The 25410-nt window shown below is 36.3% G+C and overlaps 4 protein-coding genes across 11 annotated transcripts in view; 2 read left to right on the top strand and 2 right to left on the bottom strand.

Annotated features, from left to right (window-relative positions):
* The window catches only part of LOC115439744 (mitoferrin-1), a 181615-nt gene that overhangs the window by 24749 nt on the left and 131456 nt on the right, over window positions 1-25410 (bottom strand). Inside the window, exons 1-2 of one of the 2 annotated variants that reach the window (XM_030163724.2) lie at window positions 6321-6679; window positions 1024-1109 (exon numbers count right to left, since the gene is read on the bottom strand). The exons of the other annotated variant lie outside the window; for it this stretch is intronic. Of the exons in view, the coding sequence (XP_030019584.1) occupies window positions 1024-1109; window positions 6321-6437 (203 nt within the window). The 5' untranslated portion in view covers window positions 6438-6679. Of the gene's footprint in view, window positions 1-1023; window positions 1110-6320; window positions 6680-25410 lie in introns of those variants that run through there. 2 annotated transcript variants of the gene reach the window in all.
* LOC115439745 (general odorant-binding protein 69a) lies at window positions 1899-3294 on the top strand. Its single transcript, XM_030163726.2, has one exon. The coding sequence runs from the start codon at window positions 1925-1927 to the stop codon at window positions 2324-2326; it is 402 nt and encodes a 133-aa protein (XP_030019586.2). The 5' UTR covers window positions 1899-1924; the 3' UTR covers window positions 2327-3294.
* On the top strand, window positions 9775-11540 carry LOC119188369. Its single transcript, XM_037440151.1, has 4 exons — window positions 9775-9879; window positions 9986-10127; window positions 10483-10574; window positions 11308-11540. The coding sequence occupies exons 1-4, from the start codon at window positions 9834-9836 to the stop codon at window positions 11379-11381; spliced, it is 354 nt and encodes a 117-aa protein (XP_037296048.1). The 5' UTR covers window positions 9775-9833; the 3' UTR covers window positions 11382-11540.
* LOC115439741 (actin-binding LIM protein 2) overlaps window positions 11530-25410 on the bottom strand; it is a 94259-nt gene continuing 80378 nt past the window's right edge. For 3 of the 7 annotated variants that reach the window (XM_030163720.2, XM_030163714.2, XM_030163715.2), the window contains exons 6-17: window positions 24468-24539; window positions 23222-23399; window positions 22766-22920; window positions 22376-22487; window positions 21955-22115; window positions 21784-21863; window positions 21422-21591; window positions 18285-18385; window positions 17316-17385; window positions 15566-15606; window positions 15042-15257; window positions 11533-14949 (exon numbers count right to left, since the gene is read on the bottom strand). In XM_030163720.2, coding sequence (XP_030019580.1) covers window positions 14836-14949; window positions 15042-15257; window positions 15566-15606; window positions 17316-17385; window positions 18285-18385; window positions 21422-21591; window positions 21784-21863; window positions 21955-22115; window positions 22376-22487; window positions 22766-22920; window positions 23222-23399; window positions 24468-24539 — 1470 coding nt within the window. In that variant the 3' untranslated portion in view covers window positions 11533-14835. Of the gene's footprint in view, window positions 14950-15041; window positions 15258-15565; window positions 15607-17315; window positions 17386-17824; window positions 17905-18284; window positions 18386-21421; window positions 21592-21783; window positions 21864-21954; window positions 22116-22375; window positions 22488-22765; window positions 22921-23221; window positions 23400-24467; window positions 24540-25410 lie in introns of all 7 variants that reach the window. The other 4 variants (XM_030163719.2, XM_030163717.2, XM_030163716.2 and 1 more) reach the window with 4 other exon arrangements.

The raw sequence follows: 25410 nt of genomic DNA, 5'->3' as shown, positions 1-25410 counted from the left end.
GGGCTATGGGCTGAGCATAACTCGCCAACTGCTACCTATTATAAATTCCTAAAGACAAGATTTGATTTATATCGAATATTTACATACACAAAAAGAATATCTGGTGCACACAGAAGTCATTATTTCATAGACGAGTAATAAAAGTTAAATTGGCAAAGGCGGCTGCGTGTACATGACTGTACCCCGCCCGCCGGTTGACACAAGTGCGCGTTACGTTAGTCCCGCCTCGTGCGAGAAATTGTGCGCTTCCTACAAGCTTGCTACTACTACACGCTAGCGCTCAGCGTATTCGTTAAGCAAACGCGCAATCGAACCAATCAAGTAAATAGATACGATGTCCGGTGACCAGCCGCGACATTGGACTTATTTATTTTTAAATTCACACACATGGGCTCACCATGATTTAATAAAACGTTTGGTCAATGTAAAAAATACGTTACGAATGTAAACTGCGTATAGTATTGTTAATGCCTCACATTGACTGCTCGTCAAATGCTATGTAAACGTTGTGAGAAGTAAGAGGAAAGGTTACGAGAGCGTGTGTTAGTGTCGCATGCCCCTCATTCACAAGTACACTAAATTAAGAGAGGCCGCATATCAGAACCGGCGTCATTGTTGCATGCCGGGACATAAGGAAAAAACAAAACTGTCAATAGCGCGCCAGTCAAGGGCGCCATCAAAAACGAGATGATATGCGACCGGCGCGAAAGCTATGGAAAGGCGCGGCGCGTGATTCAGACTACGCCCGGTGGCAGTGCGCCAGCGTGCTGCTCGCTCGCCGCTTGCACAACTACCAGGAAAATGTGCGTCGCTTATACAGAATATGTCTCCTACGAACTGCTTGTCACGCCACCCGCTCACGTGTATGGGATACTGAATACATTTAGCACGCATACCTTACGTCTTACCACCCCGCTTTAGTCGTCGTTTATCTTCGATCAAGCTCTTTGACACGTAATTCATTTAGCATTTTTTCGGTACAAATTGTGTATTGCTAATATTGTAATTTTCGTCGGAACTCACCTGAGCAGTCCTTCCCGCTGCACCATGTACCGGAAAGTCTCCCGGATGGTGCTGTTGTGCGCCGTCCGAAGCGACTGCATCCGCGTCTGCAACCAGAACCATCCATTATCATCAGTTTGTGTCAAAATAAAATTGTATTTTTGAGAGGCAGTAGTAAAAATCCCATCATATGATCGGGGTTTACATAAAGATTACAGTTACATTTGCTTTGTGAGGTAGAAATTTCCAGGTATGTAGTGGATACTCCACCATCTTTTCACCTTAAATCGCGATTATTAAACAAATCGAGATTCTTATGCAAGGTTCCTAAAGGTATCCAGATTAAATTGGTATCATGGCGTACCGTATGGTCTACATACCACCAAATTTTCTACTTTTACTTCCAAGTGAGTATGTAAGTGCCGTTATGTTTCAACTGGAAGGGACAAAATAACCAATGTAATCACTGAGCTTATAAACTTCATGTAAATGAATGGTTGAGTCGCACGCCATGGCCATCAAATCTTTTATAATCCTTGGTTTTTATGAGTTATTACGTGTTTAGAACGTGACACCTGAAAATACAGGTTTCCGCAACTGGCCAATAAACATCATAAACCTGCAATTTTTCATGTACTGCGATAAAAAAAAACAACTTTATCATCCGATGTTTAAATGATGTATAATTTGTTTAAAATTTAAATGAACGTTCACCGCACAAAATGACAGTTCGAGCAACGAATAAAACATACACTTCAGTATAAACAAGGTTTTTTAATGACAGCAATGCTAGCTGGTAATTTGTACATCGGATCTGTTAACACATGTGATCAGAGACAATGACAATGAAAAAGTTATCAATATAAAGCGTTTATTCCCTTGTCCGGTGATTACTGACACGCAGAGTCGCAGCGCAATAGACATGATCTCATCATTGGTGCACGTACTCACGCTGCTCGCGGCGGGGGCGCTCGCCCTGGACGAGGAGCAGGCGGAACTGGCACGCATGGTGCGCGAGAATTGCGTCGACGAGATCGGCGTAGACGAGGGGCTGCTTGCAAAGGTGGACGACGGCGCGGACCTCATGCCCGACCCCAAGCTCAAGTGCTACCTCAAGTGCACCATGGAGATGGCAGGTATGATCTCGGACGGCGTGGTGGACGTGGAGGCGGTGCTCGGGCTCCTCCCTGACGACGTCAAGCTCAGGACCACCGACATTGTGCGTGCCTGCGATACGCAGAAGGGCGCCGACGACTGTGATACAGCTTTCCTCACACAGACATGCTGGCAGCAGGCTAACAGAGCCGATTACATCTTCATATAGACTGGCCGCGCCGGGTGAGAACTAGACCTTACAGTATTATTATGACTGTTGTTATAATATAAATAATTTGAACATTAGTATTGTTGTTCTTTTAAAATACAGACAATCCCACTGTTATTAAGGCGTTTTAGCCATTCTCAAACAATATACACTTATAGCTCTACATTACCTATACTTCTAAAACATTTAAGTTTATAATTTGATGTCTAACAGCAGTTTTCCATAAACAGCCAATCTCAATGTTCAATCTGATTCCGAGAATAAACCAATAAAAATAACTCATTTGTAAGCATGACAAAAATTACTTTTTCTGCTTGGTCCACTTATGAGATAGATCGAAGAAGCGATTTGCATCGTTTATCGAATGTGGCGGTAAGTGATATTACTATATATAAAATCTATCAATAAGCTATAAATATGAACTTAATACGAAGAATAATATTAAAAGAATTAACGAAAGGGAATATTTATTAGAAATAATAATAATATAATTTTCGTTGGTGTAATCATATCAATAGGAGAGAAGTTGCGTAGGCTCCGTGCCCACTCCAGAATTGCTTGGTAACCACCCACAGCATTTTGGGGCAGCCTACTACTACTGTAAATATTTATAGCAACCACAGTCTTGGACACGGGCCCCCTGTAAAAAAATTCTAGTTTTGGCCATGGGTGTATTCCTGAGTTGACAATAAGTAAATTTATTTGGAATTAAATTCATTCATATTAAATATTATTACTTACTAAAACATCAATAATTGAATAATAAATGTACATAGAGTAATAAACTGATTTTCATATTATTAATTTCATACTCATCATTTATGAAGTTCCTATTACTTTTTCCATTTAAACAATTGTACAGACATTCATAAAAACAAAGCCAAATCCTGTCTACAACACAAATTTTTGTACATATTGAAAAAGAGTGTAATATGGATATGTTAATCCCACATTGGAGTAAGGTAAAAGTAAATAAAAAATATTTAACAAAGATTAAACCATTTTCAATAACAAATAAAATATTTAACATAATATGTGTATATTGGTTACCAATTTTTTTGTATGTATAAAATAAGAAATGTACAACAAAACCCAACACAAAAACACCATGGAAAAATAACAGAAAAGAAAAATTCGCAATATAGTTTACTTGAACGACACACCTAAACTAGTTATTTTCAATTAAAAATCAAACCAATCAACCAATTTTGAATATATTTCTATGGGACCAATCTGGAAGTATATCCTTTTAAATAAAAAAGAATTTTCCAAATTGGTTAATAAATGACTGATTTAAGGAAAAATAATACACATCAAAATGAGAACCTCCCCATTTTTGAAGCTGGTTAAAAATATATTCTGCTCCTATTCAATAATCACTAGTAAACTAGCAATTATAACTGATTCACTGGTATTATTATGAACCCGGATAATATTATAGTTCAACATAAAAGGTTTCTAAGAAGTGAACATATTTCATTATAATTAGTTATTGACTATATCAATTTCTATAAAATGTAAAGAAAGTGATGTCATTGTTCTTACAAATTCATTGAATACACAGTCTAAAAAATGTGCCACTAAAGCACTGTCACAGACTTCCTACATAATGTACACATGACATGCATATTTATAGACACTGATTACCTACTTATTATCATGTTTACCATTCTGTGTCCAACTATTTTACAATGGTAAAAAATTACATACATTTCATTAATGTATTCCTTTCATTATCAATAAGTTATGATAGTTGTAATTTATGAAATGCATAACTAACATCCATTTTCAATAAAAAATCCCAATCTTAATTTTGATCTGATTCTGAGAATAAAGCAATCAAAATAAGTCATTATGAAGCATGTCAAAAGCTCTTTCTGTTTGGTTCAATTGTACAACATATTGAAACAGCGATTGGGATCATTTATTGAAAATGGGGTAAAACATAACTATATATTACTGGAAGATGCTATATTACAATAAAATAATGATATTGATGATGAAGTTTTATTTCTGTATACTATTTGAATTGACATGCAATGTGTTTGTAACATAATTAACACTGTTACAAATTAATAAACATTGTAAGGGAACTAAAAGTTGCAAATCAGAATACACAAACCTAACAAAACAATGACTACCTTTTATTGTGTAAGTGTAAGTTCAAAAGTATGCATAAATAATTGTTTACTGCAGAAAAGTGTGCAAAATTCTGTCCTATTGTTTTGCTGATGTCTTGGTGCGTTTTGTGATAACTTGAATCTTGGGTATGCATATGGAATATTTTATTTCAATAGTTTTAAGAAAAGTAAAATGGCCAATTCTTGTAAGAATGTGTCAATATCTAAATGCATTCTGATGTTCAATAAATAAAATTGGTCAAGTTTGACATATATTTTATGATTACAACACTAGTTTATTCAGTCATAAGCTAAAACATTTTAGAACTTTCAGTCTGAATTAATTATTTCTTTTTTTAAAATTTTTTCCAATAATAATAATAAATATTTATTTCAAGTTCTCTCTGTGCATTTTCATTTTGCACAAGTTTAAAATTGTACCACTGATACAGAAGCATTAAAATAATATTTTTTATACATACCAAAATAAAAAAAAAGTTTGATAATAGAATAATTATGTTACTGCTGAAAAGTAGTTTTAATGGTGATATATAATAAATAAAATTAAAATTATTTATGAGCAACATATTTTGGAATGTATATTTTTTCTTGAAGGGTCGGTTTTATTATACTTTTGTGTTATACATTTGAAAAAGGGAAGGAGAAGGCTGCTCACTAGTAGCAGAGCCACAACTGCATATACACAGTAGTAAAAGAAACCAGAACCTTGAAGTACCAAATATTACATGGTACTTTACCAAGCCCAAAACCGTAACAGCTTCAATAAAGCTTTTGGAAGTAGGTTATGTAAATTAAAACACCAAATAGTATCCATATGACAATAAAAATGCCATAAATATTCCCATGAGTTTTAGTGTTCTTTATTTCTATATATATTAATATACAGAGCTGTGGGTGTCATACTTTTATATATTAAGATTATATTAAGCCTACAAAATTGATATGACTTTTTATATTATATGAAAATTATGACAGAAACAAACTTTTAATCTATATTGTTACAAGAGAGATTTTGACAGTATTATCCAAATAGCAACACACTAAACAGAAAGTATTTTTTGTCAACAAAATTATGATTTTGTATTGCAGTCTAAGGTTTTGAAATCCCTAAAATGTCAGTACAACATAATATTTATCAGTCATTAATTCATTGGGATAAGAGTAATCTAACATGAATTATTTTAGTCATATTGTTTTCTCAAACAAACACATTATTGTTGTTTTAAATTATATTTTTTTGAGTAAATTTTAAAAAACTTTCATGATATAAAAGTTACACTTGCCACTAGTGAGTTATTAAGTATAAAACAACATGGCATAATTTTGATGAATAAACTGTTCCATAATATATGGGATATAATAGTTTAAAAATATGACAAAAGTTCTTGTAATAGCTGAAGCACAACTTTATCCAGTACCTTGACATGACATTATTATTGAAATTGCAACTACCAAGTGACATATCCTCTAAAACCAAACTGCATGGACATCATAATTTTGGAAGTCGAGACTCGAGAGATGTCTATAAACTAGTTCTAGTATTAAATGATTACTAAAAATAAACGGATTGTTGCGTAAAGTTAATGTTGCAAATACTGGTTCAAAAACCAACTGATGTGAATATGCTAGCTAGACCGCTGAACGGAACTGACAAAAAGACGAGCACAGTCGGTAAACCGCCAACCTATGCTCTCAATGTTGTAATTGAGAATTTTTTACATAACCCCAAGTAGCAATTCGGTGGCGTAACAGGCCGAAAGCTGTCACTGTCGCGATTAGGTTAAGTTGGCGAAACGCATTATAGAAAATATGCGTGTAAAGGGAAAGGACGTGGGCTCTTGGCCGTTGCTTACCTTTACGGAATCCAGCGGGTACATTATGCAATGCTCCATGACGCCCGCTATCGCCCCGGCAGTCATGTGTATGGCGAAGTTCTGGGTCGGAAGGGTTTCATAGTCCTCAAAGTTCATAATACTCACTGAATACTGACACTTAGCACAAAATAAACATATATTTGAGTCAAATTATATAGGATGTAATTTTGTTTCACCGAATTAGCAATATCATTTTTACTAACTATTTTCGTCACGAGTCATCCGAAATTTAGAACAATCAAAATTGATTCCATAAACTCGACTTACTAGCACGCGCGACTTTTGCGGTGCCACAGATTAATTTAATAAATTGACTGTCTGGCACATGCCAGTCCTATAGCTGCAAGTATTCGATAATCGATTTACATAATAATTAATTTATTTTTTATCTATAACTTGATATCGATAGAATCAAGATACTGAATGTTATCGATACCGAACGCAAAAAGTAGCATTATCTACCTACATATCATTATTTTAGTTTTAAATTACTATTGGATTTACTGTTATATATTGTAGTTGACTATTCGATTTTGAAGATAATAACGATAATTACAATCGATACAAGGGAACGATACTTTTGAAAAAAAACGTAATATCATAATAATAGAAAGACCATATTATAAAAAGCAAATTTATAATACCAATTAATATTTACCTATGTATTATATATCTATCTTGTTTCTGTTAAATTCAATACAAATACTAATTTCACGTTTTTTATCAATATTTGACAGTTGGATAACAGTTTGACAGTTCAGATCATTGCTTGTCGATATAATTTAGAATTACTCGATATCAATAATATACAGCAGCATATTTCAGATCAACACTATAGATGAAGACTAATTTTGTCATGATAATCGATAACCGAAATAATACAATCAATACTTTAATAACAAAGAGAATAATTATAATATATATATGGAAACGGTGATAAAATGGGAACACAAGTATTGAATTTTTTCCGTATAGCGATGCTGTAGGATAAGGAGGCTTGTCGAAAGAACCAACAAATAAAGCTGAGTTTATACATCCGGAATGGCAACGTGATTTTTTAATCTGAACCCAGAACGCTTCAGATTGAATGATATTTAATATATTAGCCAATTTCCATACAGTTAAGCGTTACCACACACCTGAAACTGATATTTACCGAAAATGAATGGTTCAAAGACCGGGTCTATGCATGGGGAAATTTAGAAACGGAGTTCAGAATCTGGCTCCAGAATGTTCCGGAATCCGTATTTCATACAATTTGGTTTACGTTACCTCACACAAAGCAGAACTTTTCCTTGGGTGAATAATTCTCAATTTCTCCGAATGATCGAAATAGGGTCACTATGTTTGAATTTATGTATTTTAATACGTAACAGTAATTAGTACAAACAAGAAATCCTTCTGTGAAAACCGCATTAAATTTCGAAAACAAAAGAGGCAGTAATTCAAAATTCGAATATTGCTACATGTAGGAGTGGGCGTGGAGTAGGGATATCGCTCCATCTCTTTCTTTCGCACGCATCGTATTGTCCGCTGACGTCACATTCCGTCATAAGTATTCTGTTTTTTTTCTGTTTTATAACGTGAATTTTCCATCAAATTACAATGATATCCTCTGTTTTGGAATTTATACGATGTACATATTTATAAAAGTTATAAAAACATAACTCATAAGTATACCCTATTTGATATTTATTCCATTTCACACATTTCATATTGAAAGTATTAATAGGTGGAGGTATGCTATGGAGGGTAAAGGTAGGGAGAACCATCCCATATGTGGGACAATATTGTTGATCGAAGGGGACAAGTTAAAAAAAATTCCAATGGTAAACAGAAATTTAAAGTTAAAACCTCACCACAATAGCGCTAACGTAGTAAAAAGAGTATGACATTAATTTAGCAGTTGCAAACGGAGTGAAGTTTGCTAAATTAAAATTTAATTTCTCTGTGACTAGCATAGTTATGAATGGAGTGTTATAAAATTACAGTATATAAGACATCTAGTTTATTGGTCTCTGATATAAGACCCCACCTATAACAAAGCGGAAGCATTTTTTTCTTGGTTCATTCAATATCCTGCTCTAATAGCTTTGGCGCTATCTTTAAATTGGACCCACTTGTTCCTGTAACGCTACCATAATTTAACGTTTTCCGACGGATGATTTACCATGTCGTTAAATATGGAAATAATTTAATTATATGTAGATGTATATATAAAGAGTTTATTTTGTAATATCGCTTGTATGTATGCGTCTGGGGGCTTCCTACTCTTGTTAACTTTCGATAGAAGTGGCCTCCTGTAACTCAACATCAACGCCCGACGAATGACGGAATTATAATTTCAACAAATATCTATACCATACACAAGCCCAGGACCGGTAGAACCGAGCGAGCTAAATTTAGCTGATAAACCTTAAACACTTGTCCGTTTCATGCACACTACAACAATTTTTATTGTGTAAGCATGGGCTTTTGCTCTGATAAGTACATACTTTGATAGAAAAGAAAGATCATCAAGCCGTCCTCTTTGTAAATTGTCTAACCTATGCATGAGGCAGATAAAAGAACCTAGGTATCGTTTTCTCAATTTCAAATGAGTTTTAGTTTGATAAAATGTATCTACCTACAACTTATTAGACTGTAGAATGATAACATATATGGTGCTTACCTACTTATCTATACCTAACAAATTATTACATTAGGTAGTTTTTTATACCTTATAAACACACCCAAATTCACACACATATTTTAAAACCGTACTATTATAGATTGGTATTATGTTGCTAGTCTCGTTTCATAAACATCTGGAACATTTCCGTTCTCACAAGACCCGTAGGCCATATCTGAAACTAGAAATAAATTGGTGGGTAGGTACATATTTCAGGATCACACAAACTTTTATGGGGGTGCGCGAATCGAACCCGTCATGAACATGGACAACGCGAACATCGCGGTTTCGTATTTAACAGCAGGCACTTGCTTATTACTTAAGAAGGAACTAATAGTTTCATTAGAATTTCATAATGGAAAATGAGTACACACATTAGCTTAGTCGATGAGATGTGGTTTAAATTTAATTAGCGTGACTTTCCTACTAATATGTTCTTTGAAATTGTTAGGCGCAATTCAAACCCAGACAGTAACGATAAATGTTAGAAACCAGCGGCTAACGTAGTAGGTACTTACCTAAAACTCACGCGAAGACGCGAAACTCAAGGGCGCTTGCATTCTTTAGCCCTTAAGTATGGCCGTAAGAGAGCCCATGCAAAAAATATGAGCTCTAAGCGATACTGAGAATTTAAGAGTACCTAATAATGGAAACTATTACACTTAACCTATACGCGGTTTGTAGAGAATCGCTACTATCTCTGTATGAATTGAGGCTTAAACCGCATGAAACCTATGCTGCGATTATGTAAGTAGAAAAAGGCAGACAAATGTATTTGTAAGTCGTTGTGGAGCGATATTTAGTCATAAGGTACTTAAATAATGATGAAACTGTTGTATATCTTTGGTGTAATTTATTTTGTGGGCTGTAAGTATTAATAACTATTATATTTACAGAAGAGCCATACATCTTTTCGAATATAGATGAAGCAATTTATACTATTTCTTATTAAATGTATATATTCATTTCACAGCGCTATGGCGCAGTACTGAAGGGCAGGACTTCGAAGATCCATTAAAGAGTTTTCAGCCAATCACTTTGGACTATGTCAATCGCGGCAGCTTTAACATCTCCGGCTGCCTAAATGATCTTATCAACTGTTGGGAACTCGTCAGGTAGGCATAAAATTCTTATGGGTACTTATAACTTAAGCAATAATCTTAATATGAAACAGTTATTATTATAGGATTGGAAATCATAAACATCATAAAATATTTAGGTAAATATATTATTAGCGTTTCGGCAGTTTCCTTTAATTTATTAAGCCTATTCGTAAGTAGTCTCCTTTTTTTATGTAAATTCATAGTTTTCCAGCTCCAGTTACAAAGAACGTAGGTACATTTAATAACCGCATATGCATCTATAACTGCATATGGAATTATTTCATATCTCTTTAGATAGCAATAGTCCGATTAGTAAATAGTAATGTTATCTCTAATGACGATGATAAACCTTACTCTTGACCGACAGAGGCGATGTGATCTGCTGGCACGGCAGATATTTTGAAACAGTTTGCGGATTGAGCAGGGAATACTGCCAGGATGTTATCGGAGACATTGACAGTTAGTGCTTCATTTCTTTACTTTATTAATTTATATTTTTCATTTTCTATCCTTATCTCACTCTAATAAAAAGTCTGGTCAACACATTTTTAGAAGCACACGTGCAGAAAGAATTTGACATAGCTTTTATTACCTTTTGTGTGCCTAACATCAACTCCCTGTTAAACTTCTCCGAGGCAATTCTTGTTTCTCGGTCATCACACCGAGTGCACACCCATGTATGGGGGCGGGGGAGTGGGTTACTTTTGCTGCGGCCCTAGGCACACAGTCCAGTGTGTGTACCTCATAGTAGTAACAATAAATTGAGGCCTATGAGAGATCGCGAACATTTCCTTGTCTTCTCCCCTCCGCCCTTGCTAAGAAGGTTCCTTTATCGTCCCCCACACTTCTCTTTCCCAGATATCTCCTCGCAACTTTGCTTCAGATCTTAGCAGTCGCTAAGCCGGGGGATTCCAGGATCCCATGCGCAGGTTTTCCCCAAAAGTGTTGTAGCTGTTTTTTTGCTATCATAACATTTTCTATTAAAAATATTACAGATTTTTGAAACATCATAATATGCAGAATAATAATGACCTCGTTAACCTCACATCGTGAGGATATAACTCTGGCGAAACTACTGTTTTATTTGGACATCTGACTTACTCAGATGATAATTGCACGACCGTATTATACCCTATATGCTACTAATGATATGCCATTATAAATAAAAAAAATGTATGTTTTACTTTTGCAGCGACCCTGACATACTACGAGTTCACTTTATTCGAGGCAGTATGTCAAAACAGGTGGCATGAAAATTACACGTAGAACTCAACGCATGCCTCGGTGATTAAAAAAACAACATGGCTGTTCTATTGATTTATAATGTAATAAACAGTTTTTTTTAATTATAAATGATATGAATTTAGTTTATATATAAGGGGGGTTAAAAATGTTGAAATAAATAAACACACTATAATTCGGAAATGCAAGTTTATTACTTCAAAAGCACAGTCCTCGCTCGGGAAACAGAAAGTGATTTCTCGCGCTCGGTTCTACCGGTCCTGGGCTTGTGTATGGTATAGATATTTGTTGAAATTATAATTCCGTCATTCGTCGGGCGTTGATGTTGAGTTACAGGAGGCCACTTCTATCGAAAGTTAACAAGAGTAGGAAGCCCCCGGAGCCACGACGCGACGCATACATACAAGCGATATTACAAAATAAACTCTTTATATATACATCTACATATAATTAAATAATTTAGCTCACTCTCGTACGCTCGACGCTTACATCAAAATGAAAGAAGGCATTTAATTGTGTGTACATATTATAATTTAATAAGTGTTTAATTTCACAGTTCGCGCATACAATTCTCATATAATATATTTAATTAGACACAGAAATAAAATAAGATATGAACAAATACATATCTTTAGTTGAATTGTGTATAAAAATGGCGAGAAATAAAATAATGAAAACTAAATGAATGGATCGCAACGTCCACATCGGCTGCGACGGGCGAGATGCGACTTATGCACCAGATACAGCGACCATCGACACGTGTAGCCTTCATACGTCGAACACAAATACTCTATGTCTCCGACTCGTTATGGATTTTTATGTACTAAAATCTACGAGGTGTAAATTTAATCACTTTCTATTTCTATTACCAATGGTATTAGAAATTTTAGTATCCATGACAGATCTAGAACTGAAAAATTAATTTATACAGAGAAAATTATTGAAATTATTTCCATATTATTATATTTGAGTGACACGTCTTTCTTAAATATGCGTGATTAAATTGGCACCTAGCATTAGATTTTATAGTCGATTACAAACATATCCATGATAAATCGTGGCGACGCTCGTGTCATCGCATGCCACCAAAGTGTTCATTCATACACTTTTGTTTCTAGAAATAGGTACTTAATTACCTCTTCGGTAACGAGGCTTACGCTATAATAGCACAGGCGCATGCGCGCCGACCATCTCCTTACACACTATCGACTAAGCCACCAAAATGCGAATGAAAAAATATGTTATATTAATTTTTCATATATATAAATTAATTATATTATTGCAACCAAAAATAATATCTGCCTAGAATAAAATTAAAAACAATGATGTCATCATATTGATAAAGGGCGGATGCGTTCATGTCAACGTTACCTAAATAACGAAAAAATTAAATTGTGCTCTATGCCTTATTCAATTTCGGTTATATTATTGTTATTAAGGTATGTTTCATTTATATATATTTTTTAATCCTAATAACATTGACATGAAGGCATCGTGCAGTACGTACGCGCACATACAGGCACAAACGCAAACACACACTTACACACGTACACACCCACACACATACGTTTAGTAGCGGCTTAAGAAGGTCCGCACGTCGACAGATATGTTGCGCGACCGTCGTGACTCGTGATACGTGATTCAAGCTGATGTTACGTAAGACATTGAAACATCATGTATGGCTGCACAACAAATTGTAATTATTAAAATTACAAGTATTCTAAATTGTAACTATGACTAAACAATTATTACTAATTTTAATTGTTAAACAATCACAGCATGTGTTTTTAACCTTTAAATCAATAAACAAGTAAATAATATTTACACAAGCACGGACGACGGCCGCTACCATATCAACGACGTTCGTAAACCTTCATTTTCCTTACAAATTTCTCGGACACGTAGCACCTACCGTCACACTACACGCACACACACACACGCTCACACCGGCTTGTGTCAATCTGCACGCACACCAGAAGAAGCTACACTTAGGAGCTACCGATATATAACGCACTAGGTATGTCCCAACTTAAACGCTAACGTAATAGTATATCGTATCTTACACATATTATATTTGGTTCTCACTAAATTAAACGTTACACACGCTCACATATATATGTATATTTTATATGAATCAAGGCATCAATCAACTCGGATCCGCGCTGCGGGCCACAGCTGGCACGCGAGCCACGCGTTGTGCTCCTCTGCCGTGTCGTACCGCGGTCACCAGACAGTAAGACAGTATGTCCGATCAAACTTAGGCATCCACTCTATACGCCTCTGTAGAACATCGTTTCCTAAAAACAATAGCTGCATCGTTGATATTGACTAATCGTATACACCTAACTTTGATCGGTCGTACACACACACATTTGTAACATTTTTATGCAGTGTGTAGGAAGCAGGATGCGCGTGCTGTGACCGCTTCTAAGGTATACGCCTGCAGGAAAACGCGTGGTCATTGTTAAGCGCGCCAATGCGAGTTTCTCCAACAACCACTCACGATCAAAATTGACGTTTTTTTTCTTTGATACTGAACTGATAGGACAGATCACGAAGTTGGTTCGTCGGCAATACGCACGGCGCGCCGATAGGACACGCTCGCCTGCAACAATTCTTTGAATCGTCGCGTCACACCATACCGTACTAAATTATATATTATATTTATTTAATATATTATTATGTGAAGTTATTATAATATCATCAATATTGATATAGGAGGTCGTGTACAGAAAGTAAGTAGGCTGCTCTGCTATGCGCAGTTACGCTACGAACATTAACTCTAACGCCGCGTGGCCCGTGACACGTGCAGCGAACAAAATGTCGACACACCATCCTTACTAATATGGTAAGTGGCGTGCACATCCCGCGGGTAACACGGCGGACTATAAACGTTACAAATATTTCCGCAGCAGCGCTCGCGAACGAGCGGTCCGTGTTCAGCGTGATTAGATTATATTATGGTTAATATGGAAGCTTAAATGTGCGCGAGCTTGCAGATAGATCAACTTAAATCACAACGTAGTGTAATGATCATTACTCCTATTCCAATAAACAGTAAACTATTTGACAAACGCAAGCGCTGCGTCGGAACGTGTCAATAAAATATTTTATAATAAAAACACCGTAAAAATAATAACAACGAAGTCGTATTGGTAAAATATAAAATTATGCCAAAGCATCCCGCATGCGCGGCACGCCACAGAATGCGCTCGCTACCTCGTGCAATCACCGGCATTTGGCAATATGTCTCGAATGATCAATAAATAAACTTCTCTTTGCAAACAACTTAATCACTCCGAAATGGCTAAACCCAAATCAAACTCTGGCACCGCGTTCCGACGTGACTACCCGCCGCAGAGTAGTCTGCGTACTTGTTTATAACTCCTGCTCTTTGAAGAGTGCAGGGTAGAGTAAACATTTGTATGTATGGGCGGGGGCGAGGGGCGTTGCGCGGGCGGGGCGAGGAAGGCGCCTCTTAGAACAGGCGCGCGCGCCGCTTGAGCTCGTTGCGACGCCACTGTGGCAGTCTGTAGAAGTCCTGTCGGCAGATCTGTAAAATGGCTTCGAACTCAGCATCCGACAGGTGGCGCTGCAACACAACAAATACATAGCATATTATAGTAAGATATTACAGATCGAATGTGGTCGGATTAAAATGTTGTCGAGGAGAATATGTGTCACCTCAAGGTTGAGACGGTCGACATCAGGCGGCAGGCGGTAGTTGGTGATCAGCAGCAGATGGTAAGGGTAGAGCTTGGCGGGCTCGTTGAGCAGCGCGGAGGTGGCCATGTTGGGCAGCGAGCGGCGCACGCTGCCGGCCGCCGGCGCCGACCCGCCGCCGCCCACGCCGCGCGTCAGCACCGACCCGCCCACGCCGCGGGCCACGCCATCTGTTGTCTGCGCACAAATATTATACACTTATATGAGCCTGTAATGTGCCGATTGGTATGAAGGATGAAAGTTACTTATTGCTATTAAGGAAGAGATTTGTTGATTATCCTCGACGCCGTGGCATCTCAATGTGTGTTAGCTATCACATTAGGTGCTAGGTACGAAATATTCACTAAAATTTTGTTAACCAGCTTTTATGAGATACATAACTACTTTGAATGTATGAATATTTCAGATACATAACTACTTTAATTAAAATCCGATTATAAATTAATATTTTAGTGATTTTAAATAATGTGCAACGGAAAACATACCACAGCACTCCTGTCCACATCAGTTATGGAGCCGGCAGATACTGAAACAGATAATCACAATTAATGCACAACTGTCGCTTGAGCGAGACGCGAACGTATTCTCGTACTTTTGGTTATTATGCTGACGTGTAATCCATTCGTTAAGTAGGGAGACACACCACTACTCAGCGCGATTTATACATGTTGTTGCAAATGAAAATTAACTACCAAATTTTGTTGTACGATGTAGTAATTAGTGTAAATTTTAATAAGCGAATTATAAAAAATGTAGTTCTTGTATGGTACGCGGCGCAGTTGCATTGACATGTAATGATGTGAAGTGTGTGTACGCAATGTGTGAAGTTAGCTACAAGCAAATTATTACGCGAATAAGCGTAACCCTCGACGGCGGGCAGCAGTACGGCGCTAGTGTGTCCAGCGTACTCAATGAATATCATGTGATAAATAAATATGGTGGTGCTTTATAAATATAAAGGGACAAAATTACTGTGACAAGCTTTTAGCAGAGGGCGTCCACGGCACACGCGCACACTCGCACACGCCGATCATACTAAAAATGTAATACAATTATTTGTATTTAAAATCAAACCTAATATGCTATTTTTATCTTATAAAATGTTTCATAATTATTGTTAAAAGAATTACTAAATATTTTTGGTGATAGCGATGTATGTAACTGATATGTTAACAGGTTTAAATTTAAACTTTAATATGGACATGACATACCGTCGGCAGACGTGGGCGTGTGGGCGCGAGTGCGCGTGCGTCGCGAGCGAGCGCGCTCGTACTTACTGCAGAGTTCCGTCCGCACTGCGCGCGCACAAAACAACCACGCCGCTTTGTTAGTACACGCTTGCGCACACATACAACCTCACACTACTGCAGATACTATACTTATATAACACTGTTCAAAAAGGTACTTACAAAACACACGTAATACTATAGTTTAATTAATTGTTATGGGCATTAAGTATAGACAAGTTGGACGCAGGTTAAATACACTGTATTATTGGATGTTTGTTTTTTATATCATCACAACTACATCTTGAATGTCGTAAGAAACTCTTACTGAAATGTGAATAAAAGACCCATGACATAAACTGTAAGAATGTAGACATTTATTCATTGTATCTAAAAAGTGGGCATTCAAATGTTGGTATTAAGTAATAATAAAAAAATATCGGTATTCATTATTAATTTATATCGAAAATGTATTGAGTAGGTAATTTTTTAATAAAATAATAATTAAGTATGTATCAAAAAATTATTAATTGTAATTTAAGTAGCGTCTTGAACTAGGTAGAAATAATTAAATGATGTCAAGAGTAAGTTTATCAACAGCTACCCAACATTATAATAATACTTTATAAAAAACATTTTATTTATAAGTTATAGTCACTATTTCGTGAACGCAAATAGGTTAATAATGTATAGAGTGGTAACAGTTTGTGAATGTGTTGAATTGGTTCAAAGTTGTCATATTATACATATATAGATGTATACTTATGTAGGGCTACTTCATAGTAAATTATGATGTAAATGCACACGGGAACGACTATTAATTCTCTGAAACCCTGTTCAGATGACAAGCGTTCAATGGGTGTTAACATAGTACAATAATTTTCTATCGAAAAATCATTCTCTATGCATAATGGCAGCCTGTCATGAGAACACGGTCTAAACTTGACGAAATAGCACAGTCATGTAACAACTCACAACGTGCTGTTGACGGTTTGTGTATAGTACTTACTGTCAGATTTGCCGCTGCTGAAGTCAGTGCTATGCGTCTTGTCACCCATGCCACTGAACGTGAAGTCTCCCTGAAAATTTTAGTGAAGCCACGTTATAGCTTTATACAATTATAACATGTTGACTTACACAGGAACTTAAGTATAAAGTGTAATATACAATTATTTAGTTGTATTTTTCATGATAAATAATATATTTCTTCATTAAACTCCGTAAAGCGCCGCATTATCACTGCTTAATATCATATTTGTGTAGTTCCTTATGGGAGACCCTATTAGTCCTACTCTTCTTTATACATATTCTGGTATAAATAACATACGAAGTTTAGAAGTTTTTATATGCACTAACATTTAAAGACAATAGTATGTTTCATTGTCGACGTTCTTATTTCAAAAAGATAATTTACCACCACCAGAAATCCACAAAATACTTTCCACGTGATAAGTTTAGGAGGAATTTTCGATATTACATGTACTAAATTGTATGTCCGCATCGTGGTGGGATACTTACCGCGGTGCTGGAGGAGAACGTGTGCGACCTGGCGGCGAGCCCGTAGCCGGGCCGCGGCGCGCTGCGCAGCGACGATACCACTGCAACACTCCGCGTTGTACCCACCGCACACTCCCTACCGCGACTACTGCCTACCCTCCCGACCTTACCTCGCGCTTAACCTAAGCGTATAAGGGACAAACGCTCTTTATCGAATTTTAGTTATCCATGAAAAAATGTACCGACGGTTTCAAATACCACGTTTGTCACTTATGAACGCTTTTGAAACAATGTTTATGGTTAATATTCAGGCATATTATTTTATCACCGAAGTTTTGTTTTAAACGAGTTGCAAGTCTTTACCATAAACAAAGTTCTTACTTAAGAGTTAAATAAAACTAAATATATAAATAGGGTCGGACGGTACGGGCATAGAATTGCATTATTTACAAGTCGATCCCCGCTGTGTCGGCCCTGTCACCTGCGCGTGTGCAGTGGTACTGACGTAGGCAGCGCGTCGCGCGGCGGCGGGCAGCGTGCTGGAGCGCAGTCCGTACCCGGGCCGCGGCGCAGCGTGCATCACTACGCACACACACACCACCGTACTACACCGTTACGCAGTGCGCACACATCGACACACATACGCTGGTTGGACTTTATGGACTTATCTTATAACTGATTTGTTTTTTTTTCTTTATTAGAATAATATTAGACAAAAAATATACATGGCGATTTTATTTCTGTACTTATTCTTTAAAAGGTTATTAAGTTAAGAAATAAAACATTCACAACAAGTATCCTAGTGATAAGATATATTTAGTATCCGTCCGGATATTAACCAACGTACACTAGGTGTTCAAATCCACCATTGTGGCTCATATCAGAGAGCCGCGTGATATAATGAGCCTATGTATAACCAGTTCAAACAGGCCGGAATAATTACGTCTATTGGCAAGGAAAATTTATTTTTATCAAAATTAATTAGAAAAAATCTGTTTAACAAAGTCCAATCGGCGCTTAAATACATTGCAGACAACATCAAAGCAATACGGTACAAAACAATAGAATATAATACTCCTAAAGTGACCCCTCCCTTTTAAATTGTCTTGGAAAATGAGGCTAGGTAAAATATTAAATGACAAAAAAACCCAGGTGATTTCTTATTCGTTTCTTCGAAAGCCACTGGTTATATATTTTACTAAATTCGCTTTTTAGAAGTCTCTTTTAAATGTGTTAATTATTTAATATATTTACAAACCCAACACTAAGTTTAGGGTTTGTACATATTAATCGCGACGTTATCTTCTTATGCCTGGTTGTACTAATATTCATATTGTTTTGACCGATTATAGAATTTGGACACCGACGCATCGTTTTAAATTGATTTTCTTGTCTTAAGTAAACAGAATATTCGTGAAAACGATACGACCGTGTACAAAACACAAAAATAGCAGCAACATAAAGATACATAGGTATACCAACATGAAATTTCCAATATATTAAGATCAAATCGCAATCGTAAAGATCTACAATATACAAATATATTTAAATATATATTATATTTTGTATAAAAATAAAAAATGTATTCACAATAACTACTTTTAGGCGAATTAAATAGGTAAAAATCATACTGTTCAGAGCCTGATCAGTTTAGCTTAATGAATACAATTTTTATAATAATTTGTATGTAAAGTGACAAGAATATTGTACTCATATGTAATAATATGTACATAACATGTAGAGATAGCGCATGCGTATATATACTTGAGTTAGTCAGTCAGTAGTGAAGGAGTGTGTGACGTTCATGCAACAATGGAAAAGTAGATCATCCTGACCAAACACTTACCAGTTATTGTAAATAGACCTTGTCTTTATTTTGTTAAACTTAACTTTTCACTGTATGTGATCAGGTTTATCGATAAAGTATATAAAGCATAAGACGTTATACGTATATACGAAATGTTTCATGGCAACATTACATTCGTTCAAAAGCGACAACACAAACATATAAAGCTAAGCGACGCCGCCATAGTAATTTATCGAAAACTCAAATTTTTAGCACTGTATCTAATAATAATTACGGGGACATTTAAAATAGGATTTAAATTATCAATAAACAATATATTACAAATTGACTTTCAAATGTTTTATGTCTACAAAAGAAATAATAGAACTTTATATTGATTAACTATTTTGCATACCATAATGTCTAAAGAAGGAAGATATAACGTGTAGTAATTAGCGGCGTCGCAGGATGCAGTGGACGAACAGTCATATCAGTATAGTCAATGTGTTCTCACCTGGGCCGGCGGCGGGGTCTGCTCGCTTGCTCACACCACACTATTCCACATAGCACAAATATCTCGAATCGATAACATCGATGTTTAAACAATTAACATCGATATTAAGACGTTTGTGTTATGCGAATCGACAATCGTAAAACGGAACGAAATCCAACATGATTGCGATGAAAGACAAAGCGGAGATATCGGATGAAAATACATTTGTATTGAAATAGGATGTTGCAATAGAATAGAACTAACGAATATGACGGGTAATAAGGAACGCTGAACTACTATAGATATACGTTTAGAGACTCACCGTCCTCTGTGTAATAAACTTGTACTGTAATCAGATACAATATTTTGTACTCCGTTCGATATTATATATAAGTTGTCATCTGCGCTCTGTCTTTATCGATAACAACGAAAGAGTTAAAATGACATACATCTTTTACATTAATTAATTAACTGTATTTAGTAGGAAGAAACGTCGATAAAATATCAATAGTTGAGGACACAAAAATTTTATCGATAATGTAATATCAAAATTGTAACTATGTCATTAGAACCCTATCGACATAAATGATTATATCACCAAATACGTGGCAACTGACGCGTCTGTTGCCAAGCTGTTTGAGTCACTCTTATGAACTATGAGGAAGGCGGGTCGAGCAGGAGTAGTCGACAATAGGGGTGTGCGGATTAGTAAATTAGTTGTTTCATTTTAGTTCGTTTCATGAGTTACATGGGTTAATTGTACGAGTCAACTTACATCGTCCAATGTTATCGATAAAGTTATATGAAATATTTTCAGAATATCCAGAAATAATATTTTAAATTATTGTAATTGTTCATTTAAATCGATGGTACCAATTGTTATGTATACTGGTTATTAGACGATATAAGTGGATTTTCATGAACATTATTGACTTATATTAACGATTGTATCTTTTTTTATATTTGTTTACTGTTCAATAATAATGTATATATATTAATATAGTGAAAGGCTCGATTACGTTATAATAATGATTATTGACCAGTAGAGGTATATTAACAAACATTAGTCTGCTATGGTACACGCAAAAGCCATTGCAAGTGCCTTTAATATTTAAACAATATGACGAAGGAACGGAGTGGCTTGACAGGAACTACCGATTCACCGTAAATTTTTATGTCCCAGTTCTCATTCAATGCCCAAATGAGATTTCAATTTGTAAAGGTTGTAGTTCACTGGGTGACATAACGGATTAGTTTTCACATTATAAAAGGCACTAAAAGATAGTTTCGCGTAATGTAGTACATTTGAAGTAGTTATAATATGAAGTGTAGTGGTTACCGTTGTAGGTGGGTATGTGCGAGTGCGAGGCGTGCGCGGGGTGCGGCGCGTGCGCGGGCGGCGCGCCGTCGCTGGCGAGGCGCGCGCGGTCCAGCGTGCGCGACGGCGACGCGCCCACCGGCGACGAGTAGCGCAGCCGCGGCATCGCCTCGCGCGCCGCTGACGGCGTCCTACACAACAAACCGAATTTAAAATAGTACAGCCATGATACCCGACATTGATTCTAATAAAAAATATATTTAGGTGAAAAATACATATAAGTGAGAATTATTTTCATAGAAGTTGGTTAAATAATTCATATCGTGGTAAAATTTTAAATACTAATCTAATTATAATACAATAAGTTTATTGACACTATATACCTGCTTGCATTTCTCGGATCTAAATTTTGTTTTTTCCACTGTTGCAATTTTTCACGTTCCTTTACTTCTTTGAGGAATACCTGAAACAATTTTTTCAACATAAAATATACCATATTTATTATAAATGGTACTTCTGTTCTCAGACATAATTGTCACTATGTTATGTCATACCTGTGCAATTCCAGTTTCGATCTTGGCGAGTTCCTGTTCCTCGCGACGTAGTTTTGGGTCGATGTCTCCGTTGCCGTTGACGGCGCCGTTCACCTTGCCGTCAGGCTCGTCATCACTATCCTGCACGCCCTTGTACGTGTCTGACCAACGCCGCCTGCGCTCTGAAATACAAACCACTATGTCATTCCTTCCATTAAATAAAGTTACGGTATTTTATGATATAAAAGATATCAGGGGACGCATCAGTTAATAATCGTTCAGCTTTAGAGAGGCATTTCATGTCGAGTATTCGACTCTCTAAGACACATCTAAAATGTATAAAAGTTTCTATTCTGTTATTAAAAAAATAATATAATCCTTGCTTTCGAACTTCCATCATATTCGATTTCATAGATTCTCAAATATTTGTGACTTATATTACCTGGATCTGTGTAGGGGTATGGCGGCGCGGGGAAATCATCGCGCTCGATCTTCGGCTTCGTGCCGGGCGGGGGCTTGTACGCGGACGGGTAGTGCGACAGCTCGATGGGTTCCTTCGTACATGGATAAGTCGTATGAGCTGGATATTCATATGTCAAAACAAAAATATCTTAAAAACATTGTGTGTACCAAAGTCAATGTAATGAAAATGGCAATTTATTTCGCTAATACGGCAGTTTGAGGTCGTTAATTTCTAAATGACATAATTCGAGCTGAACGTTATTATTCTCAAATGAATTACTTCGGATTTATTCCAATCAAAACATTAGCATAGGTTATTATCGTTCAGGGTGGGATTAGAGTACGTGTAATGCATTATGCGAGTGTATACTTGTGCGTGTTCGGTGATGTGGTTCACCTCGTTGTTCATGTGCGGCGACTTGGGGCGCGGCGTCTCGCTGCGGATGGAGTCGACGAGCGCGCGCATGCCGGGCCGCGACGACGCCTTGCTGCCCGCGCGGGACGACGCGCGCGTGCTCGCTGACGCTGCAGCACATGTGACACTCATTGTTTATCCGGTGGCATAAGTAATGTGGTATGGCCACCTTCTATCGTAATTTTAGGCAGGTATTTGACGTCCTCCTTTAGACTTATGTTAAATTTTGTTAAAATATTGAATAGGCTATTGATTGAAGTTTTAAATATATAAGTAGATATCTAATATTAAATACGAATAGTAACATATTTTTAGAGACAAAATTGTGTTACAAAGGACTACTGCTTGTCTTTATAGCAACAAAACATTTAATCAGACAATAGTCAAAACCTATATTAAATCAAAGCTCACATGGCGGACGATGGAAGTGCGGCGATGTGGGCGGGCGGTCGTACGGCTGCAGCGGGCGGCGCAGGTACGCGGGCTCGGTGGTGAGGTACGAGTAGGTGGTGATGCGGTGCGGACTCACCGCGCCCGCCTCGCGGTACTCGCGCAGCACCAGCCCCGGCGACACCGCGCGGTAGCCGTACTGTCGACGTTTAATATGCTACTATTGGACGGGTCAATGTAAACAAATTCCATTGACCGGCATTTTAGCTCTTCGGAGCTCTCATTCACTCTTGGTAAAGCTTTTTTTTTATTATGGCAGTGCTTAATCAATAATTACTTCATCAGGAAGTAATCATTAATTACTTATGTATGTATGTATGTATATGTACATATATCCACATTCGTATGTGTTAAAATGCACTTACTTTATGAGTAGTCACTGCCTTGGTAATTTTTTACTAAGGTAAAGATATATTTTAAAAGAAGTAAACGGAAATTATCATTATATCATTACGAAGAGCCATTATGTTCTTTATGATAAAATATAATCTCCTTTTATATCTACGCAACGCATTTTCAAACATATTATGTCACATGAAGTAAATATGCAATTACTTATCTTGAATTTTACAATGGCACACATTAAGAAGTAATTTAGATCAGACTATAGACAACTTCTATTCCACTTTTCTTGAAGATTGAATCCGTTATGTGCAAATATGAATATCGTACTTAGACAATGCATTTCTAAAAACTTTGCACACTCTGCCTTTTTGTATCAATATTCCTTTTAGTAGTTTTTTTTTTTAAAATCGACATTACCATCGGTTGCAAATAGGTTATTAGCAGGATATTTCGGGAAAACCAAATAAAATAATAAATTATAAAAATTAAAAGCCAGTGTTAGTCAACACATCCACATGCTATACTGTACACACACGGGCGCTACAAAACAAAAGAGCGATTAGAAGGACCATTAACAAAAAAACAAAATGAAACTAAACAAACCGTAACGTAAATGTGTCAACTAAAATTATGTGCCTCTGCACGGGAACTGTCGCTTATATCGATAAAGTCCTGATAATTATCGATATTTCAATATAAATTGTTTTATGGATTATATCATGCTTTTGATATTGATCTTAAAATCAATTATTAAATAAAATGATTATATTCATTTATTATTGTAATAAAACAGTTACCGTTCCTAGACACAATAAAACTTAAAATAAAAAAAAATAAAAGGGTCGGTGTAACCGAAGCGGACCTTCCTGGTGAGGCTACTGTAGGGGCTGCAGTAGGAGCCGTTGACACTGGGCGTGCGCGACCGCAGCGAGAACTGCGCAACAAACCGATCACTTGTGACGTCACCACTCATCGCCCAATCAGCGAACAGTGGCGGCGCACTCGCTCCAAAAAATTATCCAATTTGAATTATACCAATATGGAATTTGTTTATATTAATATAATTTATAAGTTTGCCAATATATTAAAAATACATCATTTCAATCATTGTTGTTCTAGGTGTCCAAAGGACAATAATACCCCATAAATTTTATCGATACATTGAAAATTTTATCGATATTTTATGTTTATTTCACAGCTTGCTTATTTTGCGTCTATGGAACATCACTGAATTGTAAGTAATTTAGATTATCTACATAGCGACTAACGCTACAAATATAAGCAAAAATAAAATAATAAATGGGTTTGATAGTTCAGCAAATTAAGATAAAAAATAAAATGTAAAAAATAAACAAATTACAGGTTACGATTAAGGGTCTAATGGACATTATGTCGACAAACGTAAATTGATTCATAATTTATAAACTTATAACTTATGCTCTCCTTTTTAAAAGCGAGCCAAGGGATAAATATTTTTTTGGTAGAGACGAAACAAATAGTGGTTTATCCAGGTAACGGATATTTAATATCCGAAAAGTATCTGCGTATTTGATTGTCAGATACTCGCAATTGCCTTGAGTATATTTCATGACGTCAGTATATAACAATAAATAATACATGTCAATAAATATAACTGACAGAATTATTTCATGTTTCGATAGCAAACAAATCCTATTTCAAGTTTATTTGCTTACTCAATGTTACATTTACTATACAACAAATGCAAATGTTGGAATTGTTTTCTTAATTATTATTCTATTATCATGTAACAAATTCAATACTGGAGATAAAAAAGTATCCGTTTC

Source organism: Manduca sexta, chromosome 18 (assembly GCF_014839805.1).
Source record: "Manduca sexta isolate Smith_Timp_Sample1 chromosome 18, JHU_Msex_v1.0, whole genome shotgun sequence".
NCBI classification, from domain to species: domain Eukaryota; kingdom Metazoa; phylum Arthropoda; class Insecta; order Lepidoptera; family Sphingidae; genus Manduca; species Manduca sexta.
The sequence above is the reverse complement of the archived record's forward strand: the minus strand, read 5'-3'. Positions and strand labels throughout refer to the sequence as shown.